The 16,438-nt window shown below is 45.4% G+C and overlaps 2 protein-coding genes across 2 annotated transcripts in view; one reads left to right on the forward strand and one right to left on the reverse strand.

The window, feature by feature from the left end:
* SIRT4 (sirtuin 4) overlaps positions 1 to 16,438 on the forward strand; it is an 82,109-nt gene that overhangs the window by 42,681 nt on the left and 22,990 nt on the right. The gene's annotated exons all lie outside the window — the stretch shown is intronic.
* The window catches only part of PLA2G1B (phospholipase A2 group IB), a 23,372-nt gene continuing 6,934 nt past the window's right edge, over positions 1 to 16,438 (reverse strand). Inside the window, exons 3-5 of the mRNA XM_053589376.1 lie at positions 9,453 to 9,651; positions 8,243 to 8,370; positions 1 to 3,520 (exon numbers count right to left, since the gene is read on the reverse strand). Of these exons, the coding sequence (XP_053445351.1) occupies positions 3,396 to 3,520; positions 8,243 to 8,370; positions 9,453 to 9,651 (452 nt within the window). The 3' untranslated portion in view covers positions 1 to 3,395. The remainder of the gene's footprint in view (positions 3,521 to 8,242; positions 8,371 to 9,452; positions 9,652 to 16,438) is intronic.

Consider the following 16,438-nt stretch of genomic DNA (forward strand, 5'->3'; position numbering starts at 1 on the left):
TGTTGCCCTGGGTAGAGTGCCATGACATTACAGCTCACAGCAACCTCAGACTCTTGGGCTTAAGCAATTCTCTTGCCTCAGCCTCGCAAGTAGCTGGGACTACAGGCACCTGCCACAACACACAGCTATTTTTTGGTTGTAGTTGTCATTGTTGTTTGGCGGGCCTTGGCTGGATTCAAACCCACCAGCTCTGGTGTATGTGGCCTGGCACCTTAGCTGCTTGAGCTACAGGCACTGAGCCTTTTTTTTTTTTTTTTTGACAGAGTCTCACTATGTCACCCTGGCAGCACATCTCACAGCAACATCAAACCCTTCGTGTTAAATGATTCTCTTGCCTCAGCCTCCCAAGTAGCTGGGACTACAGGAACTCGCCACAGTGCCTAGCTACTTTTTTGTTGTAGTTGTCATTGTTGTTTAGCAGGCCCAGGCTGTGTTTGAACTCACCACCTCCAGTGTTTGTGGCCAGTGCCCTAACCACTGAGCTATAGGTGCTGAGCCATGATTTTTCTATTTTTTGTATAGATGGAATATCGCACTTGCTCAGGCTAGTCTCAAACTCCTGGCCTCAAGCAATACTCCCACCTTGGCCTCCCAAAGTGCCAGGATTACAGGTATGAGCTCCCATGCTTCTAGCCAGAAGATTTTTTTTAGCCTTCCTATAATCTGTGACTCTGTTTTCCTTCTTGTTGTTTCGTTATCTGGAAAAGAAATGCAAGCACCAATCTCACCTTTCTTTCATCAAAACAGGAGTTTGCTGTTTCTTTCCATTGAAGAAAGATAGTAGGCATATTAAGGCCTTTCCAGTTTGTTGCAGGTTGAGGCCAGGTCTAACTTAATTGTACATCTCCTGGAAGTTCCATGTAGCACAGCAAGCAAAGAATGCAATCTATATTAGTGAATTTGAATTTGAGAATAGTTCCAATCATGCCTTCCAAATAATCAAAAAGACTGGGAGCACTGATGACTGGCCCTTCATTTTTCATTTAGCAATCATTTATTGAGTGTCCTCAATGGTGCCAAGTACAGTACTAGGCAGGACTAGATATACAAAAGTGACTAAGACACCTCACTCTGCCTCCAGCGAGTTTCACTGCTTGATGGAGCTTCTCTCAATTATCCAGGTTTGGGTTCTAAGCTCATCTGTGCCACTCAGGAATGAGTGATCTTTGGCAAATCATTTGTGTCTTTAAGCCAGTTCTCTAACCTCTAAAATGTGGCTGTAATAGTATCTACAAATACAGACTTTGAGGATGATATGATAATTGCACAAAGTACATGGCATCATCTGGAGTATATAGAGCATAGCATATGTAAAGATGCCATTTTGAAGAGCAGGAAGAAAAAGTCTCAAAGCGTACTGAATTGCAGACAGCTAATAACACTATGTCATTGTCTTGAGGCCAGCCCCAAATGCATTCATCCTCAGTATTTTATAAAGTGGCTAGTGCAAAGTAGGTGTTCAGTAAATAATTGTTGAATGGATGAATAAAATGAAGGAAAAATTAGGCCAAAGGATAAGTCCACACACACTCTCTTCTTCAAAGGGAAGTTCCTTTGCTGCCCACCACACATCCAGAAGTGGCAGCTGTTCTGTCAGCTTCCAGTGGCCTGGCACTGCTCAGTGTGGCTTCTTATAGTCCCTGTGGGTTATTCTTTTCTTTCTTTCTTTTTTTTTTTTTAGAGACAGAGTCTCACTTCATTGCCCTTAGTAGAGTGCCATGGCATAACAGCTCATAGCAACCTCCAGCTCTTGGGCTTAGGTGATTCTCTTGCCTCAGCTTCCCAAGTAGCTGGGACTACAGGCGCCCGCCACAACGCCCGGCTATTTTTTGGTTGCAGTTTGGCCGGGGCTGGGTTTGAACCCGCCTCCCTCGGTATATCGGGCTGGCGCCCTACTCACTGAACCACAGGCACTGCCTGGGTTTTTCTTTTCTAATTCAGTTTCTTTCTCTGCTGCTCCCCGTTTGCTATGGTGAATTTCAATGCCAATGTAGTCATACATACTCATAGACAGCTTTGGCTGGGTGACTTAGTGGTTAAGAACTCTGGCATTGCCATCAGACAGACGTAATCAACTCCTGATTGTCATTTATGTGATCTCAGGCAAATGACTTAAATTCTCTGAGATTTTGTTTATTTATTTTTAACTATACACAGATAGGATTCTCTGAGGTTTGTACCCTGTTTCCCCGAAAATAAGACAGTGTCTTATATTAAGGTGTGCTCCCAAAGATGCGCTAGGTCTTATTTTCAGGGGACGTCTTATCTTTCCTGTGAATAGGTCTTATTTTCGGAGGATGTCTTATTTTTGGGGAAACAGGGTAGTTCCTCATCCATGAAGGGAAGGCAATAATACTAATCTCACAGAGCCAGTTTGAATATTTATTATATATATATATATATATTTTTTTTTTTTTTTTTAAGATAAAGGGTCTGACTCTGTCCCTAAGGATGGAGTGCAGTGGCACAATCATAACTCACTGTAGCCTCCAATTCCTGGGCTTCAGTGATCCTCCTGCCTCAGTCTCCCAAGTAGCTGTGACTGACAACTGGTTGTGCCATCATGCCCAGCTAATTGGTTTGAACATTAAATGAGATGAGATGTGGAAAGGTCTCAGCACAGGGTAGTACATAGTAAGTACTCAGAAAATGGAAGCTGTTATTTTTAGATTTGATGACTACAATGTAAAAATCAGCTCATAGAGTGTGATAAACTTTTTAAAGGGCTTAGAGAATAAAATATTAATAGTCCTAAAAAAAATTGGTTTCACACAATAGAAAATGGAGGCACAAGCATTGGTGGGGCAGAAATCTGGCTCAAACTAAATAAGAGCACCCCCTTCAGGCAAAGCAGGGTAGTGATTCAGCATGTGTGTTCTAGTGTCAGACTCCCTGGGTTCAAACACCTTCTCTGCTGCTTACTGAAGATAGCAGTGGGCAAGTAACCTCTCTTATTGAGCCTCAACTTAGAAAAATAAGATTTGCTGTCTGGCCCCTGTGTCTCAAGGAGTAGGGCGCTGGCCTCATATGCCAGAGGTGGTGGGTTCAAACCCGGCCCTGGCCAAAAAAACAAAAAAGAAAGAAAGAAAAATAAGATTTGCTAATAGTCCTAGTACAAGGACTGTACAGAGGATTTAGGGACACACGGTCCTGCCACAGAGGAAATAATCAATAGATGGTGGTTATTGATCCCTATTTAGGTTTCAAGGTGCTAATTCAACTTCTACTTCCAAGGCTGAAAGGAATAATGTTCACCAAAGACTAAGCGGAGACTTAGTTATGGACAGCAATCAGAGAATAAAACAATCTCCAAAGGTGCAGTCTTTCAACAAGGTGCTTTATTGGAGATGAAGGCAAGGAGGTGGGTAAGAGATGACACTTTTGAGAGGTGATTCTTAGTTCTGACAAAACTTCTTGGTGTCCAGGTTCTTGTTCTCTATGTTGTATGGAGCCTTTGAAAAGCATATGGCAGCATTGCGGTCACAGTTGCAAATGAAGGCCTGGCAGTCTTTGTTCTTGCCTGGAAAGGGACAATAGAAGAGGACTGAGACAAAGTGAACCCTGCTATGTACAATCCAGAAGCAGGAAGAATTAATTGGAATAAGCCAGTGTCCACTTAACTTGACAGATTAAATGAGTAAAAATACATCAGGATGCCTAATTAAATTTGGCATTTAGATAAACAATGAGTGCAATATTGGGGACATATAGCAAACAATGATTTGGTCAAATTTAAGTACATGTTTTATATGTTAGTCATAGGTGTGATTTTCCTGCCTTTTGGGAAGTCTTGTCTATTTCACACCACTAAATGAACTCACTGATTTTGAAACCCATATAACTAAAGATCTCTGACAACATAGGCAAGTAATTATAAATCCAATGGAAAACATTAAAACATATACTCAAGGCAGAAAAGTATTGCACATTTCAATTTAGTGAAGTTTGGTAAGCCAATTTCTCTATTTATTTTATTTTTTTTGGAGACAAAGTGTCACTTTGTCGCCCTGGGTAGAGTGCCATGGCATCAGCAGTTCACAGCAACCTCCAGCTCTTGGACTTAGGCGATTCTCTTGCCTCAACCTCCCCAGTAGCTGGGACTACAGGTGCCTGCCCAGCTATTATTTTTTTGTTGCAGTTTGGCTGGGGCTGAGTTTGAACCTGCCACCCTCGGTATGTGGGTCTGGCGCCCTATTCACTGAGCCACAGGCGCTGCCCCAATTTCTCTACTTTAAAACACATTTTGTAATCCCAGCATTTGGGCGGCTGAGGCAGATGGTTTGCCTGAGCTCACAGATTTGAGACCAGCCTGAGCGAGAGCGAGACCCCGTCTCTAAAAATTTTCCGGGCGTTGGGCGGCGCCTGTGGCTCAGCGGGTAGGGCGCCGGTCCCATATGCCGGAGGTGGTGGGTTCAAACCCAGCCCCGGCCAAATTAAAAAAAAAAAAAAAAAAATTTTCCGGGCGTTGAAGCAGGTGCTTGTAGTCCCAGCTACTTGTGAGGCTGAGACAAAAGAATTGCTTGTGCTCAAGAGTTGGAGGTTACTGTGAGCTGTGATGCCACGGCACCCTACCGAGGGCGACAAACTAAGACTCTCTCAAAAAAAAAATTTTTTTTTTTAATTATGGCGGTCCTTATATGGAGGATTACATAAAAATTTAGAAGATTTAGGTATGTCTGTATGTGGAAAATTTCTCAAATAGTTTATTTATTTATTTTTGAGACAGAGTCTCACTGTGTCACCCTTGGTAGAGTACCGTGGCGTCACAGCTCACAGCAACCTCAGACTCTTGGGCTTAAGTGATTCTCTTGCCTTAGCCTCCCAAGTAGCCAGGACTACAGGCACCTGCCACAGTGCCCGGCTATTTTTTTTGGGGGGGAGGGGTTATAGTTGTCATTGTTTGTCAGGCCCAGGCTGGATTCAAACCTGCCAGCTCTGGTGTATGTGGCTGGTCCTCTAGCCACTTGAGCCACAGGTGCTGAGCCTGAAATAATTTTTTTTTGTAGAGACAGAGTCTCACTTTATTGCCCTCAGTATAGTGCCACAGCTCACAGCAACCTCCAACTCCTGGGCTTAGGCGATTCTCTTGCCTCACCCTCCCAAATAGCTGGGACTACAGGTGCCTGCCACAACGCCCGGCTATTTTTTTATTGCAATTTGGCCGGGGCCAGGTTTGAACCCACCACCCTCAGTAAATGGGGCCAGCGCCCTACCCACTGAGCCACAGGTAGGTAGTTCATTAGTTCATTTTAATTTTAAATTTTTTTGGAAAGTCTTACTTTTGTCACCCAGGCTAGAGTGCCATGACATTAGCATAGCTCATAGCAACCTCAAACTCCTGAATTCAAGCAATTTTCCTGATTCAGCTTCCCGAGTAGCTGGGACTGCAGGTGTACAGCTAATTTTTTACACAATGAACAGCTAATTTTTTCTGTTTTAGTAGAGATGGGGTCTTGGTCTTGCTCAGGCTGGACCTGAACTCCTGAGCTCAGGCAATCCTCCTGCCTCAGCCTCCCAGAGTGCTAGGATTACAGACATGAGCCTATCTTCAGTAATCTTTTTTCTTTTTTTGGAGACAGAGTCTCATTTTGTCGCCCTCAGTAGAGTTCTGTGATGTCATAGCTCATAGCAACCTCAAACTCTTGGGCTCAAGTGATTCTCTTTGCCTCAGCTTCCAAGTAGCTAGGACTACAGGTGCCCTCTACAACGCCCAGCTATTTTTAGAGATGAGTTCTTGCTCTGGCTCAGGCTGGTCTTGAACCCGTGAGCTCGTGCAATCCACCTACCCTGGCCTCTCAGAGTGCTAAGATTATAGGCATGAGCTACAGAACCCGGCTGATGCTCTCTTTTAAAAGTCATAATGTTTTCCTTTCTCAGTAAACTTCCATTGAAGTATAAACTAGCATTTAATTAGATTATGAAGTGCGCACAGTGAGATCATTCTTTAGTGAGTTATTGTTAATTATGATAATATGAACAAGTGCCCTCTAATACAGGCTTCTTGACTTGATTGTGTGGGAGAGTAGGTGCTGCATTAAAAAGAAATTATTGGCTGGGCGTGGTGAAATGGGAAAATGGTCATGACAGGGCAATAAGTGAGAAAATATAGAATGCAAGATTGTATCTAGGGCTGGGTGTGGTGGCTCATGCCTGTACTCCTAGCACTTTGGGAGGCCGAGGCCGGTGGATCACCTGAGCTCAGAGTTCAAGGCCAGCCTGAGCAAGAGCAAGACCCCATCTCTAAAAATAGCAAGTCATTGTGGCACCACCTATAGTCCCAGCTACTTGGAAGGCTGAGGCAAGAGGATTGCTTGAGTCCAAGAGTTTGAGGTTGCTGTAAGCTATGTATGACTCCACAGCACTCTACCAAGGGCAAAAGTGTGTGACTCTGTCTCAGAAAAAAAAAATTTGTATCTAGGCTATGCATTTGTCAAATATTTATTTAGTACCCACTAAATGCCAGGCACTACTTTAGATTCTGGGGACAAACCAATGAAGAAAATAAACAACAATCCCTGTTCTTATAAATCTCCAGCTATGTGGCTCCTCTGCTGTCACTTTTCATTGTATTGGGAAGATAGAAAATAACTAACTCCTAGATTTATGTGATCCTCCTGCCGCAGCCTCCTGAGTAACTGGGACTACAGGCGCCTGCCAGAAGGCCTGGCTAATTTTTCTATTTCTGGCAGAAATGGGTCTCTTAACACATCCCAGAGTGTTAAGATGACAGGCATTAGCCACCATGCCTGGCCTGCTCTTTTTATTAAATAAGGAAGCAGTTAGAGAGGAGTTTATAGAAACTCCAAAGCCCTATAGAACTGTGTTCAAAAACCAAACACCATTAACATTTTGAAAATATTTTTTAAATCCTAAAAGCATAATAATTTCATGAAATCATTTAGATATGAAACAGAATTTATTTATTTATTATTTTGTTGTTGTTGTTGAGACAGAGTCCCACTATGTTGCCCTTGTAGAGTGGTGTGGTATCACAGCTCATAACAACCTCAAACTCTTGGGCTTAAGCAATTCTCTTGCCTCAGCCTCCCAAGTAGCTGTGACTACCTGCCACAACGCCCGGCTATTTTTTGTTGCAGTTGTCATTGTTGTTTAGCTGACGTGGGCCAGGTTTGAACCCACCACCCTCAGTGTACTTGGCTGGCGCTGTAACCACTGTGCTATGAGAGGTGAGCCGAAACAGAATTTAAAATATCAGTGTGTCAAATTTGAAAGGTAAAAAAAATGTGATTTGGGCAGCGCCTGTGGTTCAGTGAGTAGGGCACTGGTCCCATATACCAAGGGTGTTGGGTTCAAACCCGGCCCCTGCCAAATTGCAACGAAAAAATAGCAGGGCGTTCTGGCGGGCACCTATGGTCCCAGCTACTTGGGAGGCTGAGACAAGAGAATCACCTAAGCCCAAGAGCTGGAGGTTGCTATGAGCTGTGATGCCATAGCACTCTACTGAGGGAGACAAAGTGAGATTCTGTCCCAAAACAAACAAACAAACAACAACAACAACAAAAAAACAACTGGGATTCAAAGGTGTCTGAAGCCAAAATATTAGTTATTTGTGGCCTACATAAAACAAAGTTCCAGACCAGACTCAACTCTCTCCTATCTTGGCTGGGCACAGTGACTCATGCCTGTAATCCTAGCACTCTGGGAGGCCGAAGTGGGTGGGTTGCCTGAGACTCTGTCTCAAAAGAAAAAAAAGTTTAGTGGGCTAAAATACAAACAAACAAACACCACCACTTATGGTTTGTGTGATCTTAGCAGATGGTTCAGCTTTCTGAGTCTCAGTGTTCTCATCTGTAAAATCAGAATAATAATAGTACCCTTCCTGGCTCAGCACCCGTAGCACAGTAGTTACAGCACAGCCACATACAATGAAGGTGGCAGGTTCAAACCCGACCTGGGCCAGCTAACCAACAGTGACAACTGCAACAAAAAATAGCTGGGCATTGTGGTGGGCGCCTGCAGTCCCAGCTACTTAGGAGGCTGAGGCAAGAGAATCACTTGAGCCCAAGAGTTAGAGGTTGCTGTGAGCTGTGACACTTTACCCAGGGTGACATAGCGAGACTCTGTCTCAAAAAAAAAAAATAGTACCCATTACCTAGTGTTGCTGTGAGGATTAAAAAAGACACTGCCTAGCACCAATAAAATTATCAATCTGGTGGCTATCATTACTACAATTTCCACCCTGCCTACTAGAATCCATAGGTTAAGCAGGAGGTAAACCTACTGCTGCAGGTGATCTCAGAGCCAGAACACGAGTATGAGTAGGTCTTGGTGTAGGGGTTGTCCAGGAGGAATTTACAACTGCTCAGCTTCTTGGCTTGATCATAGCAGTGGTCATGTGTCTGGCAGCACCTGGAAAAGGGAAGAGAGTGATGAGGTAGGAGCAAGTGTGCAACAATAGGTCAGCCCTCACCTGCTGCTCTCTCTTAGGACCAGGTGGGGATGACAGTCAAGATGCTCTGGGAGAAGTGGCTGTATGGCTTGGAAAAAGTTAGCCCCTTTATCATGTTTATTGGAAGTACTTATAACATGAATGAGTGAATACAGTAAAACCCTGTGTTCTGAGGATGGTGTGACACTTATAACCACTGGTAGGTTACACTTGAAGGGTTTCTGTGATATTTTGTGATGCCATATTCTGCCACTAGAGGGAAGCATCATCTACTGTTTTACATCTCAGACAGTCTGCTTCCAGGGTCTTCTTGGAACTTTTTTTTTTTTTCAGACAAAGTCTCAAATGTTGCCCTCGGTAGAGTGCAGTGTTATCACAGCTCACAGCAACCTCAAACTCTTGGGCTTAAGCGATTCTCTTGCCTCAGCCTCCAAGTAGCTGGAACTACAGGCACCTGCCACGCCTGGCTACTTTTTGTTGTTGTTGTTGCCATTGTTGTTTAGCAGGCCTGGGCCGGGTTCAAACCCGCCAGCCTCGGTGCATGTGGCCAGCGCCCTAACCACTCAGCTACAGGCACTGAGCTGGAACATATTTCTTTATACATGGATAAGAAGAGGTGAAAAATACGTAATCCTTGGCCGGGCACCATGGCTCATGCCTGTAATCCTAGCACTCTGGGAGCCCGAGGCAGATAGAACGCCTGAGCTCACAGGTTTGAGACTTGCCTGAGCAAGAGCAAGACTGCGTCTCTAAAAATAACCAGGAGTTGTGATGGGTACCTGTAGTCACAGCTACTTGGGAGGCTGAGGCAAAAGAATCACTTGAGCCCAAGAGTTAGAGGTTGCTGTGAGCTATGACACCACAGCACTCTACTGAGGGTGACAAAGTGAGACTCTGTCTCAAAAAAAAAAAGAAAGAAAGAAAATGCATAATTCTTAGCAGATGGGCAAGTTCCCTGTCTGTACCTGGAGAGATCCTTGGTGTGTGCCCTGCCCCCACCCCAGCAGCAGACACTCCTGGCTCCCTTCGACTGATCACTCACGTGTCCAACTCATCCACAGGGGTGCCCGAGCCACCTAAGCCACAGTAGCAACCGTAGTTATTGTAATCCTTCAAGGGGTCACTCTTTGGGATCGTGCACTTGATCATGTTTCGGAACTGCCATACGGCCCGTGGGCTGATGCTGTGGGCCTCTCCCACTGCAAGAAGACACAGCCAGGGTACAAATCTATCCAGGTTGGCTCAGCAAAGGCCCCAAGGCCCCACTGCCTGCCTGCTCCCAGACCCCAACAACTTCTGCCTTGGAGGAGCTTTGGATTCAGGAACTTGGTAAAGTGAATAGGATTTTTTTTTCTCTAAGACAGTCTCTGTTGCCCTGGCTAGAGTGCCATGGCATCATCATAGCTCATAGCAACCTCAAACTCTTGAGCTGAAGAGATCCTTTTGCCTCAGCCTCTTGAGTATCTGGGACTACAGGTGGCTAGTTTTTTGTTTGTTTATTTTTTATTTTTTCCTATTTTTAGTAAAGACAGAGTCTCACTCTTACTCAGGCTGCTCTGGAATTCCTGAGCTCAAACAATCCACCTGCCTTGGCCTCCCAGAGTGCTAGGATTTACAGGTGTGAGCCACCACACCCGGCCTTTCTCTCTCATTTGTACCATCTTTCTCCTACCCCCTTCACTATGGCCTCCTGTCCCCATCCCTGACCTTCTGTTTCCCCTGTGTAGCACTTTTGTCATCTCAATTTCCAAAAAGCAGGAAGATCTTGGGTTAAATACCACTTCTTCAAAGAGGCCCTTCCTGGACACTCCAGCTATGTGACTCCCCTGCTGTCACTTTTCTTCATGTTCTTTGCTTCATCATCATCCTAACAATCTGTGCCCGTCTTTTATTTAATGCCTCCCTCTTGTAGGGCCATGAGATCTTCAAGGGCAGGCCTCCTGGCTTTTATGCCGTAAGGGCCTGACATTGTGTTTTACACAGAGTAGGCACTCAATAGATATAGGATGACATAAATGAATGAAATAATCAATCAATGAATTTAAGAAAGTGTCTGGCACATAATGCATGTTCAGTTCATTTTTGTTGAATGAATGAACAAATCCTGCCCCTAGCTGAAAGGGTCTTTGCCCAAAGGAAGTATAAGCTTTGCACAGCAAACTCAGTTCTCCTCCCCATTTGCATAGAGTCATACTCCGTGAGATTGTGTGCTCTAAAAAGAAGAAAGTATGAAAATATTTTCAGGGGCGGCTCCTGTGGCTCAAGGAGTAAGGCGCCGGTCCCATATGCCGGAGGTGGTGGGTTCAAACCCAGCCTTGGCCAAAAACCAAAAAAAGAAAGAAAATATTTTCAGGGTTCTCTTCAACTGGCCACCAGCATTGTCTCATTGCCCCATACCTAGTCCTTTCTTTTCTCCATCTCCCGGACACTCTGGGCCACTTGCTATGCTTAAATCCCAGGGCTACATGTAGCTGGTCCCCTGTGGGTGGTCTCCATGGTGACAGCTGACTGAGGTTCAGACAGGCAGTAGCTGCCTATCCTGGACCATCTCCAGACCTCTGTCTTACTTGCTCCCCTCTGTTTACTCTTCTCTCTTTCTATCTTTCCTTGATCCGGCCAGCTCTATTCATTGCTGAGGTTAGACTAACACAAAGCCATGGCTCCTGTGTGTGTGCTCCTCCAGTGAAGAACACTCTGAACTCCAGTCTCCACTAAAGCCTGGCACCTTCGAGGTCTCCATGCATGTTGAATGAATCAATGAACATGGATGAATGAGATGGAATTTAAATTCCAATGCATCTTGTTGCATCAATTAATTTATTACATGGTGCCAATAACACCATTCAGAGACGGATCATGAGTTCAGGCCTACAGGTTGAAAAGGTGCCAGTGGTAGAAGGATTTGAGGGAACCCCAAGACATCAGCTCTTAAGCCTACAGGGAACCTTGAATTCAGACTCCAGGGCTGGCTAGCCCTGTATGCTGTGGCCTGTGGCTCCCATTGCAGAAGAGTGAGATCTTAGTGCAGGAAGGGGAAGGAGGGTGAAGCTGGGGAGAGTTGCCTACCTGTGAGCAGAGCAGCCAGCACAAGGAGTTTCATCTTGTAGTCAAGGAGGTGAATGAGAAAAAGGCAGAGGTGACCAGAAGCCTCTCTCCTTATAGTCAGTCACCCCACACCCCCGAGATAAGGTTGTAGTGTTTGCTTTGCTCTTGGCTGACTCTGGTTTGGCCTTGGGTCTGTCTGGAGGAATGACCCTGACCCATTTGCCAGAAGGTATCGCTGGAAAAAATACCATGCATTTATTCTCAGCACCTTATGCCTAAAATGGTATCTGCAATTTTTAGATCTTGGAATCTCAATCCTTATACCCACCCCTTTGCAATGGGGCCGACTTTGTGGGCTGAGGAGATTGGGGATGGGCAAAATTCTCAACCCAGTCGGGTAACTGAGATAAAGGTACAGGAAAGAATGATGTTGCCTTGTCAAAGCCTGAGTCTGAGCCTGGGTGCAGTGGCTCACACCTATAATCCTAGCACCCTGGGTGGCTGGGGTGGCAGTGGATTGCTTGAACTCAGAAGTTTGAGACCAGCCTGAGCAAGAGTGAGACCTCTTCTCTACTAAATGTAGAAAAACTACCCAGGTGTCATGGCAGGTGCCTATAATCCCAGCTACTTGGGAGGCTAAGGCAAGAGGATCTCGAGCCCAAGAGATTGAGGTTGCTGTGAGCTATGATGTCATTGTACTCTAGCAGATAGAGTGTCTGTTCTGTGGGTTTCTTTTTTTTTTTTAATGCATTTTAAAAAATATTTTTATTTATTTATTTTTTATTTTTTGAGACAGAGTCTCCTTATGTCACCGTCAGTAGAGTGCTGTGGCATCACAGCTCACAGCAACCTCAAACTCTTGGGCTTAGCTATTCTCTTATCTCAGCCTCCCAAGTAGTTGGGACTACTGGCGCCCACCACAACACCCGGCTATTTCTTTGTTGCAGTGGTCATTGTTGTAGTTGGCCTGGGTTGGGCTCAAACCCACCAGCCTCAGTGTATGTGGCCAGTGCCCTACCCACTGAGCTGCCTGGTTTCTTTCTTTTTTTATTTTGAGACAGAGTCTTGCTTTGTCACCCTCAGTCTGCCCTGGCATCATAGCTCACAGCAACCTCAAACTCTTGGACTCAAGCAGTCCATTGTCTCAGCCTCCCAAGTAGCTGGGAATATAGGTGCCCACCACAATGCCTGGCTAGTTTTAGAGACACAGTCTTGCTCTGGCTCAGGCTGGTCTCGAAACTCTGAGCTCAGGCAATCCACCCAGCTCGACCTCCCAGAGTGCTAGGATTACAGGTGTGAGCCACCATGCCTGGCTACACAACATTTTTTAGATGAAATTTACATAGCATAACATAACATTGACCACTTTAACGTAGGCAATTCAGTGCATTTAGCACATTCACAATGTGCAACCATCACCTCTCTAGCTCCAGAAAATTTTCATGATTTCAAAGGGAAACTTTGTACCCATTCGCAGTCACTCTCCCCAGCCCCTGACAACTGCTAATCTTTCTGTCTCTATAGATTTACCTGTTGTGGATATGTCATATAATATGTAATATTTATAATTGGTTTACTTGCTGCTCTGTTGAGTTTTCTTCGGGGGCGGGGGTTGTTTTTGTTTTTTTTGTTTTGAGACAGTCTCACTCTGTTGCCCTGGGTAGAGTACTGTGGCATCATCATAGCTCACAGCAACCTCTATCAGGTAATCCTCTTGCCTCAGCCTCCAAAGTAGCTGAGACTACAGGCACCCACCATAATGCCGGCTGTTTTTTTTATTTTTAGTAGAGATGGGGTCTCATTCTTGCTTAGGCTGGACTTGAATTCCTAAGCTCAGGTAATCTACACACCTTGGCCTCCCAGAGTGCTAGGATTACAAATGTGAGCCCCTGCACTGGGCCTACTCTGTTGTGTTCTTTTTTGTTTGTTTGTTTTTTTGAGACAGAGCCTCAAACTGTTGCCCTGGTTAGAGTGGCAACAGTGACCACTGTGGCATCACAGCTCACAGCAACCTCCAACTGCCTCCGCCTTCCAAGTAGCTGGGACTATAGGCGCCCACCACAATGCCCGGCTATTTTTTTTGGTTGCCACTGTTGTTGTTGTTTGGCGGGCCCAGGCTGGATTCAAACCCGCCAGCTCAGGTCTATGTGGCTGGCGCATTAGCCACTTGAGCCACAGGCACCAAGCCTCTGTTGTGTTCTTTTTTTTTTTTTTTTTGTAGAGACAGAGTCTCACTTTATGGCCCTCGGTAGAGTGCCGTGGCCTCACACAGCTCACAGCAACCTCCAACTCCTGGGCTTAAGCGATTCTCCTGCCTCAGCCTCCCAAGTAGCTGGGACTACAGGCGCCCGCCACAACGCCCGGCTATTTTTTGGTTGCAGTTTGGCCGGGGCCGGGTTTGAACCCGCCACCCTCGGTATATGGGGCCGGCGCCTTATCGACTGAGCCACAGGCGCCGCCCTCTCTGTTGTGTTCTTATGGGCTCTCTATCCTGTGAGTTAGGGAGGGACTTCTTGTTTTTATGTTATTTATCTATTCATTTACTTATTCATATTGAATAGAGAATTCTTATACCCCTACATTCCCTTAACAGCTTCCCCTTATTATTAACATCTTAGTGTGGTATAGTTTTTACAATTAATGAACCAATATTAGTATTAATTATTACCAATAATGTATATAATTTTTTTCTTTGCCCTTGGTAGAGTGCCGTGGTGTCACAGCTCACAGTAACCTCAAACTCTTGGGCTTAAGTGTCCCAAGTAGCGGGGACTACAGGTGCCCACCACAACGCCCAGCTACTTTTTGTTGCAGTTGTCATTGTTCAGCAGGCCCAGGCCAGGTTCGAGCTTGCCAGCCTCGATATATGTGGCTGGCGCCAAAACCACCGTGCTACGGGTGCCGAGCCTATTACCAATAATATTAACAAACTCAAGTCTGTAGTTTATTCAGAAATTGTTGGTTTTTACCAAATTTCCTTTTTCTATTCTGGGATCACTTCCAAGATAGTGCATTATATTCAGTCGTCATGTGCCCCTGGGGTCCTCTGGCTGTGACATTTCTCAGAATCCCCTTGTTGGTGATCTGGATGGTTTGAGAAGTGTTGGTCAGGTACACTGGGAGATGCCCCTGTATTGGAATTTATTTGATGTTTTTCTCATTATTAGACTTGAGTTATAGGCTTGGGAGAGGAAGACCACAGTGGCAAAATGCAGTTTTCATCACATGGCTGTCTTCTGTGTAATCATCTCTTTTTATGGGAAGCATCTCCGTCACTTTTCAGATGAGGAAGCAGAGGTTCACAGCAACCTTAATGTCTTGGGCTCGGAAATGGCTGTACTTGGACTTGAACCCACATCTGCCTCTTTTTACCTTGGGCAAAGTTATATTGTATCCAGAATCAGCACAGAACCAACTACCCTAATCCTGTGCTCGTGGCCTCTGCTCACAAATACACTCCAGCCTTTCAGCTCTTCAGACTTTCCCTTGAGAAGGGAGAGAAGAAATCCATCACAAAGGGTGTCCCTGTTTCATCCCAAGTCTAGGGGCCCCAGGAAAGGTCCTCTCGCTAATGAGATCACACAAAGCAGTGCTAAGAAAGCAGAGGGGGAAACTGAGGTGCAGAAAAAGGATGTGATTTATTCGCTTGGGCCCATCTCTGCCTCCCTTTTACTAGGTTTGTTTCATGCCATCCCTCTCTTCATACTTACTTGAGGTTTCCAGACCTGTGCTATTTGGTACAGTAGCCATTAGCCACATGTGGCTATTTTAATAGCACAATATAAAAAAAAATTCAGCTCTCTATCACACTAGCCACGTTTGGGGTGCTCAGAAGACACATGTGGCTAGTGGCAGTCATGTTGGCAGTGTAAATAGAGAATGTTTTCCTAATCATAGAAGGTTCTATCAGACAGTGCTATAGAGTGTCACAGAACTTGTCTCAGTGTCAGCCCAGAGGCAGCGGGGGGCTGTGAGAAATACTTCTGAGAGACTGAGATAGTTTGGGACTACACAACAGCCTGACTGAATGTTTCTGCCTCTGTAGCCCCAGAATGAGTGAAACTTCCCTTTCCTAAGGAAAGAGAAGTTTTGATCAGCAAAATGCTAAGCCCTTCTTATGTGGGTTATTAGGATTAGAATAAGACAGAGAAGAATGGGCTCTGGTCCTGGATTTGGGCCTGGAGGATGCTAAGTGGATGATTTGGGGAAGTAGCTGGTGCTAAAGTCCTTTGAGGCTCAGTTATTAATTTCCATTAACTGAATGTTAACTCTATACTGTGTCCCATGCTAAGAGCCTGTCACCAACCTTTGAGGTAAGCTCAGTTGCAAACTCCACAGAAAAAGATTGAGGCTGAGGGAGGTTAAGTGACTGCTCCAATGTCACCCAGCAGGACTAAGATGTGTGCATTGGATCTGGTACTCATGACAACCACTTCGGGACAGTGGGTGCAGAAAATCTCCTGAGATTGGGAGGAGATTTAGTTCAACCTCCTACTCCCCCGTCCCAGCTGATGGAAGCCTTCCACAAGGGCAGTCTGGACAAATTCTCACATGCTGGGGCTAAGGCAAAGCACCTACTTGGTGGAAGAGGGGGAGGGCTGCTACTGCAACCCTCTGCTCTGGAAAGAGGCATGCCAACTGTGACAGCCCAATCCTCTGTATAGCCCCTGCCTTAGAGGGAGCAGAAAATGGACCTGGTGGGTCACTGGAGAGCTTCTTAAAGCCTCTATATTCTTTGGGCCTTGAACTTCTCCTGTCTTAGATCCCTGCACAGGTGTGTGACGCACAGCCTCTCCCAGCCTGGGAAAAACACACTCTCCAATGGAAAGAACAGCTAAGGATAGCTTCTTGACTCCTTCAGGTGACGGTGTACCCACACTCCAGCAAGGTCACTTCTGCTCTGCCTCCTAAAGATAAGGCTCTCATTTCCAGGAAATACTTAAAGGCAGTTACCAGCTACTATTCTTTTTTTTTTTATAGAGA

Source organism: Nycticebus coucang, chromosome 4 (assembly GCF_027406575.1).
Source record: "Nycticebus coucang isolate mNycCou1 chromosome 4, mNycCou1.pri, whole genome shotgun sequence".
NCBI classification, from domain to species: domain Eukaryota; kingdom Metazoa; phylum Chordata; class Mammalia; order Primates; family Lorisidae; genus Nycticebus; species Nycticebus coucang.